The 9047-nt window shown below is 45.4% G+C and overlaps 1 protein-coding gene across 2 annotated transcripts in view; it reads left to right on the forward strand.

The window, feature by feature from the left end:
• SAP30BP (SAP30 binding protein) overlaps positions 1-4221 on the forward strand; it is a 29667-nt gene extending 25446 nt beyond the window's left edge. For both annotated transcript variants that reach the window (XM_066200765.1, XM_066200766.1), the window contains 4 exons: positions 345-396; positions 787-845; positions 2031-2115; positions 2752-4221. In XM_066200765.1, coding sequence (XP_066056862.1) covers positions 345-396; positions 787-845; positions 2031-2115; positions 2752-2933 — 378 coding nt within the window. In that variant the 3' untranslated portion in view covers positions 2934-4221. The remainder of the gene's footprint in view (positions 1-344; positions 397-786; positions 846-2030; positions 2116-2751) is intronic.
• The last annotated feature ends 4826 nt before the right edge of the window (positions 4222-9047 follow it).

Genomic DNA, 9047 nt, shown 5'->3' on the forward strand with positions numbered 1-9047 from the left:
CAGTGCCTCAACCTTTGCTACAGTGATTCTGCACAAAAACTGCTCAAGTGTGGAGGTCTGAATGGAACTCCTTGAGGGGGGAAAGAAGCTGAGTAGCAGAAAAATGCATGACTTACCCCAGCATCCTTTTTGCTTCAAAGCTGTTTCTTCATTCACAAGAGAACACGGTCCCATAAAAGGTCTGATGGGATCTTTGTGTCACTGGCATACAGGAAGAAATCAGTGATGATTCTCATTGTCACCTCTGATTATCATCAGAGAACAGAAATACATGAAACATTTTTGCACTGGGTTTTGTGTTTCTGTGGGAATAGCCCTAATCTGATTTATTTCTTTTTTTTCAGGACATGTTTGATCCTCATGGCTGGTCAGAGGATTCATATTATGAGGCATTAGGTAATTCCAGGAAGTCTCTTTTTTTGTCCTAGCTTAGGTCTTTGTGTTTTGTACTTAATTAACTACACTGGAGTCTTCACTTTCTGTATAAATGAGAAGTCATCACATGCTGCTCTTTAATGACTCCATTCTGGTTGGATGTGCCTGAATGTTATTGATGCTTCATCAGTTTGGAAAGACTTTTAATTTAAATTGGTTCTGCAATGTTTTCATCTCTCAAACCATTAAATTAGTGCTGCAGTGCTTTGATTGAAAAGCAGCAGTTGCTTTCATGGCAGTTTAATTTTTCTATATAGAATTTGAATCTATTTTTTTATCATGGGGAGTGTGTGAATGAGAACTATGGAATTTTACTGTTCTTAGTGCTTCACATCTTCTGCTCTTTCTCAGCCAAAGCCCAGAAGATTGAGATGGACAAACTGGAGAAGGCCAAGAAGGAACGCACAAAGGTACCTACTCAAAGCCTAAAGAAATGCAGGTTCAGGGCATTTGTTTCTTTCCCTGCTGAATTTCATTCTATTGCTTTGCTATTTCTATGCTAAAACTGCTTGTTTTATCCCAGATCTCTCATTTCTTTTTGCATGTCTTTTCCCAAACTGCACAGATCAAGATATTTGCCCTTCCTTATAGGTCCATTTATAGGTTGTTTATTCCCCTGGATTTCCTGCTGTTTTGTCAGTTTTTTTAAAGCACAGCTCTAAAAATGGCATTCAGTAAGTCAGATAAAGGCAAGATAATGAATAAAGAAAACCTTTTCCTTAATTTATGACATTTTGCCTGGTGCCTAGCCTAGTTAAAGCTTAATTTCCTCACCATGTCTCAGTGTGAGACAATACCTGCATTCTGTTCTCCGTGATACTGCCTTGTTGCATCCAATTTCCAGAAAAGCTGGGCCTATTTTAACTTTATGCATTTTGTGACAAGCCCAGTTATTCTTAGATATGCCCGAGAAAGAACACAGACAGGCTTTGGGAGAGATTTCATTCCTGTCCTGTGTGTCCTTTAAGCCAGTGGCTGGCATTAGAACATGTCTAATGTTAGAGATTTGCCACCTAAGCTGTAGAATGCTCCTTCCATCTCTGGTACACGGAGGGTTTTTTGTGCAGTGCATGCTGTGTCTTGCTTCTTCTTTTGGTTTTTTGCACAGTAACCCTGGTATCTGATCATGCCCTTGCCCAGATCTGCAGCTCTGAAGCTGCAAGTGCTGTTGGAGCTCTTGTTGCCAGGTTTCCTGCTGTGATGCAGTCACAATAAATTGTGCAAGCAGGGACTTGCCTTGCATGTTCCTTAAAGGAAAATGAATAAGTGCTTCTAACTGCATAAATACAGTGTTTAATGAACAGGATCTGTCCTGAGCTGTATCAAATCTTGTGCTTGTTGACAAACTCATTTTTATTGTATCAGACATAGGAGCTGGGTTGCAGCTTAATTAATCCTTATTTCTCATGGCCTGAAGTCTGTGTCTTCCTTCCTGCATGATGGGCAGCTGAGAGGCCAATCCAATGTCTTACATCACATTAAAGCTGTTTTTAAAAAAACATAGAGGTGCCCTGGGTTAAAAAAAGGCTGTGTATCTTAACACTTTGGTTTTTTTAATCTTCTCCCCTTTCTCCTGTGTGTCTCTCCTTTTCCAGATCGAATTTGTGACTGGCACTAAAAAGGGTACAACAACAAGTGCTGCTTCCACAACCACCACAACATCCAGCACCACTGTGGGAGGTAAAGAATAGCTCTAAATGTACCCCTTAAGCTGCAGTAATGCTGGGATTAGTGCTTCCTGAAGGCTCCTTAATGATCCTGTAGATAATGCAAGGGAGTGTTTCTTCTAAGGAGTGTTGGACTAGCTTTCCTCTAGTCCCTGTATTCTGTGGCTGTCCTGGAATGAAAGACTGGGGCCAGGTGGGATAGTGAAGAGACTTATTAGTGGGTCAAGAAACCTGTGGTTGTAGAGTATTCTTGGGACTGATAGAATTTGGAAACACTGGAAATCATTCTCCTCCCTTGGAAACTGAGGAGAAGGTAGAAAAACCATTGGAGGCTGATTAGTGTGTCCAGTGCCTGTAGCTGAACAAATGCTCTGTTGAAATTAAATCTGCTTTGGGGCAGGGAGTGATCCTGTCTCCCCTTTGGCTGGAGTTCAGGTCTAGAGTTCTGCTCTGACTCCTGGTACCCCAAGAGGAAAGTTGCCTTTCCTCCTCACCATTTACTGCCAGTGTATCCTGAAATTAATGTGAAGGGAAGCTGTCTAGGCAAGCAGTGGGATGTTAAGGGTTGACAGGACAGGGTGTTGAGACGGGATTGGTGACCTCTAACGTAATTCTAATCCTCGTGTGCTTGGTTTAATCAAATTCACAGATGCCCAGAAGAGGAAGAGCAAGTGGGACTCTGCCATCCCCGTAACAACGATAGCTCAGCCCACCATCCTCACCACCACTGCAACACTGCCAGGTGTTGTCACAGTGACAACCAGTGCCAGTGGCTCCAAAACCACGGTGATCTCAGCTGTGGGCACCATCGTGAAAAAGGCCAAACAGTGACTGCTGTGCTGGGCCTGGAGTCTTGGACTTGTCACTGAAGCCATTGTGCTTGGAAGGGAGGGGTGGCTTTCTCCTTTGGTAAAAGATGACAGGATTCTTTGAAGCAGCCCACAGTTCAGCTTTGGAAAGCTGGGGGCAGGAGCAGGATGCCAGCTGTGTGCCCACGGGAATGGACCTCTGCCCACCATGCCTCTGCCTTTGCTTGCTGGGGGAAGAACCAGGCTGCCTGTGTTGTGCTGGAAGAAGGTGGTATCTGGAGTCAGCTTGTAAAAGTTTGCTTATTAATTACTGCATTGGGGTCTTACCTACTTGCAAGTTTGGTTTAGGGGGGAAAAAGAAAATAAATTAAAAGGGCAAGCAGGGAAGGACTGTCGGTGTTACCCCTGTGTGTTCCAGGTGGTGCTCCAGGGCTGCCTGCAGCCTGTGTAGGTGCCTCCCTCTGGAGTCAGCTCCGTTCTGAGGGAGTTAAAGCAGAGACAACCACTCAGTGTCCACATCCACATGTGTAGCAGAGACTTGAAGCAAACTACATCAGTGCATGTAGGCTCACTCTTTGTTCTAGCACTGACACCTGTACCCTGTGCTCTCTGTGTAGATCTTAGTGACGAGGTGTGAGACTGTGAAACTCTTGAGGAAACTGTGCTGGAACATCCTGTTACCATCTCACAGGGATGGAGATTTCTATGCAGAACCCTCAAGCTGTAGAGGTTTGATTTGTGAGCTCACTTGCAAATACCTGTGCAGAAAACACTTCCATTGCCACGGAACGAGGGTGGAGAGCAGATAAGCAGAGGAGAGTGTCTGATCCTGTTTGTGATGTTGTCCATCTTTGTTTTAGCTCGTGATATTCTGTGAATGCACACATGGCAGTTACTGCTTGCTCCACTGTTGTGAAAAAGGTATTTTCAGTTGAAAATTTTGTTGTATAAAAATTGAAAAGTCTTTTTAAAAAACCCTGGTGTCCTTGATATGTCTACATTTCTTTAGAGTTAAATTTCTACCCAGAGCCTCTTTGTCCTAGTGTATAAGCGGTGATAAGAGAGATGGTTGCCAGATCAGCAAAAGTGTAACTTTCTGAGAATTCAGTGGTTTGGGGCTGCTTTTTCTTTTTTTCTTTTTTTCCTTCCAGTTTTTTATGTAGCTTGTGTCACTCCTGATTAAGACTTTGCATTTATGGAGACTTAAGGTAGACATAACAGGTTGATATCCTGCTTGTTGATATCCTGGTTTTAGATAATTTAGATTTTTTTTTTTTTTAAACACATTAAACACTTTGTCATGGTGGTCATTTAAGCTTTTTTTTTTTAAAAAAAAAAAAAAAAAAAAAAAAAAAAGGCATCTGTGTATCCAGGAATGTTCATGTGAGATAAACCAGAGGACTGATGTGAGTGTAGCATGGGAAGTTGGGGAGATGGTGGAACTGCTCTTTTTAAAGCAATAAAATATCGAAAGGCATGACAATAGTTAGATGGAAACATCTCTGTTAATTTACTTTGCATTGGGCTGCTGGCTTAGGTCCTGCAAGCTTGTAAAGGTGCTTTAACTCCATTCCCATCTGTGGAACAACAGCTCTGCCCTGACACTGTCACTGGGGGTAAGCACAAACTGGGAGAGCCTGATGAGACCACCTTAATTAACCATTCTTACTAGTTAATCCCCTGTCAGGGCAGCTGCTGGAGTTCTTGCTGTTGAGTCCCACTACAGAAGGTACTGAACATTGTTTAAATGTACCTTATTCAAATCACACATCCTGGCACCCCACTCCTTCCCCCTTCCATGTGCTCTCTTCCTCCTCACTCTGCAGCATCCACAGTCGTTCCAAACCTCTGGATCCCTTTGTGGACTTTGTCTCAGCTGAAACTCCACATTCAAGTCCGTGTCTGCCTTAGCAGAGGCAGGAGAGCTGCAGTAATGAAGTCATCCTTGGCAGAGTTGGTTCTGCTCTCCCTCGCCCTTCTGAAGTCTTTTCTTCCACCTCCATGCCCCGAGGTGTTGATTTTCTCTCCTATTTGCTTGTTGTGCTTTAGAGATCTGCCCTCCTTTGATGCTGGTGTGGGAAGGGATTTTGTGTGTTCAGGACTCGCTTTTATTTTCTGTCTCACTGGGCGCTGCCGGGCCGAGGGAGCAGGTGGGGAGGGCAGCCCTTGCCAGCCCCACCTCAAACCGTGGAATGGGAGCACCTGAAGCTATGTTTTAGTTGGATTGCTGCTGCACTGTCTGGTTTAGGGGAGTTGTGCACTGAGATGAACAAAAAATGAAAGAGTCTTCCTTGCCAAGGCTTTGGGCCATGCCAAGGCTTTGCTGATGACAAGGGGGGAGGGAGGGAGGTGATGGCTGCAGCCAACACCTGCACAAGCTCCTTTCCAGCTCTTCTCCACTGCAGGGGAGAACTGAGCTCCTGTGAAGCCCCTCAAACAGGTGGGCTTTGTAATGTGCCCAGAGGATCATCAAAGGGAATGAGCTGCTCATTCCTGGGGAATGGTGTGAACCCGGGAAAGGCCAGAGTTGGTACCTTGCAGGGAATCACAGGATGGGTGAGGCTGGAAGGGACTGCAGTGGCCCAACCTCCCTGCTCATGCAAGGTTTTCCTGGAGCACTTGGCACAGGGTTGTGTCCAGACAGTTCTGGAATATCTCCAAAGAGGGAGTGAGAAACACAAATCTTCTCAGCGAGGCTCTCCAAGACTGTCTAATGTTAAATGTTCAGATAAATTGCCGCGGAGGCTCAAGACCTTCTGAAAGGGCAACAAAGTTCCACCAAAGTCTCCTTTTCCTTTTGGGGGGTAACGTTTCCCTCAGCACATTCCTGCATGGCTTTTACAGAGCAGTTTTCCACCTCTGAGCCCTCCCTGTGCTGCTGTTCCTCTGACTGTTTATATTCCACTTCCTTCCTTTTGTTCTAAGCGAGAACCATGGACACCAATGACTTCCAATAGTTGGTCTTTGTTTATTTGAAGCTTGTCTTTGGCTGGGGCCGGGCTCGTGCTCTGTGTTTCCAGTGAACAGCAGAGCTCTGGGATTTCACAGGGAAAGGTTTTGCCTTTCTGCAAGAAGATGTCTGTGTGTGCTCAGCCTCCAGCAGTTGGGTGAGGTGCTGGTGTATCCCTGGAAGGCCCTGCTGTCCCTGGATTGGTGATGGGATTGTCTCAGGCTGAAGTTGTATCCTGGATCCTTTACTGATGTCTTCCTCTGGTGTTGTTTCTGTGTTCCACTTCCCTCTTGCTGCTGGTCTGTCCCAGAGGCAAATATTCATCAGGGATGTTCATCAGAGATTTTCCTTTAGGAACGTGTTCATGACAAGGAGCATCCACTGGAAAACGGGGCACGTGTACTTAATGCTGCCTTGGGGAAAAGGCTGAGGGAGAAAATATGGCAGGATTTAAGCTGGCACTTTTAACTGAACAGGGAATTGTATTAAGCATCATTTAGTGTAATAAATTATGTGCACATTAATGTACATTAATAATACATTATTACACATTCCTTTTATTTAAGCCACATAGCAGGATATTGTCACTACAGTGTACAGTGCAGTGCTGGGATTAAGTATTTATTTTTCTTTTAGTAATGTGTGTTGTTACAGAATTTAAAAAGGGGTGAATATGCTCCAGCAGCAGGATTTTGGCTGTAACTACTCAATAAAGACCTAGAAAAAGCCCCAAAGCTGTCTCTAGGCATTCTGTGGTGGTAGGACAGAAAGAAGAAAGGCTCTGTTGCAAGCTGGCGTGGCATTAAAAAAAGAAGAAAATAATTAACCCTGAAATCACTTGTAATTATCAGTAATTGGCACTCAGACCAGTAGTCTCAGCGGAGAGAGCAATAATTTCATGTGAGCTATAAAATTACTTTGTTTTCCCTCCTAGGGCAAAAATTTCTAGGCCACGTTGCCACAGCAGAAAATCACTGATTTATAAATGCGAGATTCACCACAAACGTGGCTGTGAGGTGGTGGTGGAGCCATCTGCACTGAAATCTGCTGACCCTGCCTCTGAAGTTCCTGTCCTCTGTTCTTAAAAACAGCAAATTTGTGTGGCAAAAGCCTGATGCAGCAGGCAGGGAGAGCAAGGTGTGGAACCAAGGCAAGAACTTGAGTTCACCAGGTGTTCTTGCTTGGTGGAAATAATTTGGAGAAGTTGCCTGAAAGACAACTCATAAAACAACCTTTTTTTTCTTTTTTCTTTTTTTTTTTTTTTTTAAGACAAGATGAAGTTAAAACCTTTTATATTCTCATGAACATTTATAGAAAAATTCTCATTCCTCTCTGCTTTTTTACCCTAAAAATTTGGTGGTGAAGTTGCCTTTATATTGGAAAAGTGCTTTTTATCAGCCCTGCAAATGTAAAAGCAGCCCAGTTACAGCTCTGGGAAAACTGCTGTTCCTTGGGCTTGGGATCCCTTAGGTGCTGGGGGGACGTGTTTCAAAGAAAAGTGCAACATTGGTATCTTGAGCTCTTCTGGCAGCACCAGAGGAGGATGCAAGTGGGCCTTTCCTCACAGCTGGAACACTGAAGGGAGCTGGTCCCTCCTCGCTGCTCCAGGCTGCAGGGATGAAGGGGAGGCAGAGGGTGTCAGGAAGCTCTGGGGCTGTCAGGGTCTGCAGGTGAGACCTTTGCAGGAGGCAACATAAACATTCTCCATCTCAGGTGGAGAAAGGAGAACATCCAGAAAATCAGGACACCGAATCTTGTGGTAGAAGGTGGGTGCTCATGAGCTTTTCTGGTTGGCTGCAAGATTCCTGTTAAGGATCCATCACTAAACTAAATGGGTTTTTTACTACTCTGCTTCTTGCTTGCAGCCTAAATTGGCTTTTTCAACTGCAGTGGCAGCATTGCTTACCTTAAAGAGGAACATTGCAGCAGTGGGAGGTGGGGTGGGGCTGGCAGGAGCTGGGTGCTGCCGGTGGCCAGGGCCAGGTGAGGTGACCAGACACGTCTGTGAGCACCAGCACGAGCTCCCCTCCCATCTTGGGAACTGAAGCCCAGTTTTAACTCATCTGCAATGTTCAATGTCTTCTGCAGCTGTGGCTCCTGAGGCAGAGCAGGACCCTCTGCCTTCAGCCCCTCCATGGGAACGATCTGCTCTTCACCAGCATCAGCACCTGGCACTCACAGCCTGGTCCTACTCTGCCTATATTTTGGCTCGTGTCTCCTGTCTCATGTTGCAGTCTCTGTCTTGACGTGTTTTTAAAAAAACAACAGCAAACCTCCTTCATTTTCAGAACTTTTTGTTTAAATCGAGGAAATCACATCTCCAAACGGGCTGGGGTTGCCAAGTCATGTGTTGGGAAGCTCGGAAATGCCAGATTTAAACTGCCTGGGCCATCTTCCACTGCACCCTAGCCTGTTTCCCATTTGCTGCAGTTTTTAATGGCACAAGCACATCCTCCTTTATCCTGGGGCTAAGGAAGTTTGCATATATTAACTTGAGCTTCCTAATTTCTTGTAGTGAAAAGGAGTCCTGCTCCTTACCTTTCGATCAGTTCTGGTGAGCAGCAGCCTCTGTAATGCCCCATTGGTAGCAAGGAGGCCAAAACTGCCCTGCTCATAATTCTAATCTCCCAGTCAGGCAGGAAATGTGCCTTTTTTTCATCTGGCTGTTGCTATTGTTTGTGTTGAAGCTCAGGGAATGCAGTTTTCCTTATGAGGATCTATCAGGGAGCTGAAATGCAGCCTTTGCCATTGCATCTGCTCCAGGACTTGTGTGCTCCACTCTGTGGAAAGTGTGAGTGGTTCTGAGCTGTGACAAACCCCAGACTCTAAAGCAAAAGGGTGTTGTGGGCAGAAAAACAACCTCACCTGAAATCCAAACCCTCCTCTGCTGTTCCTTGGACTGGGGAAGGGGTTTTGGATTCAGCTCAGCAGAAGGACTGGAATCAGCTGTAGGATTGCTGCCTGTTGCAGCCTTGGTGGGATGCAGGTATGGATGGGTCTCATTCATGGTGCCACAGGGGCTTGCATTGACTCTTGAGGCAGATTTACTGCAGGTGAGGAGTGGTCTGCCGTGCCATGCCCCGGGTAAAGCAGGATGCAGATCCATCCTCTCTGCACGAAAAGCACCGAGGCCGGGCTCCGCGTCTGCGAGTTGTAGGAGCAGGAATTTCCCTGATGTTTCAGCAA

The sequence above is a fragment of the Chamaea fasciata genome, unplaced genomic scaffold (assembly GCF_029207755.1).
Source record: "Chamaea fasciata isolate MVZ Bird 193981 ecotype frontalis unplaced genomic scaffold, bChaFas1.0.hap1 SCAF_19, whole genome shotgun sequence".
NCBI classification, from domain to species: domain Eukaryota; kingdom Metazoa; phylum Chordata; class Aves; order Passeriformes; family Sylviidae; genus Chamaea; species Chamaea fasciata.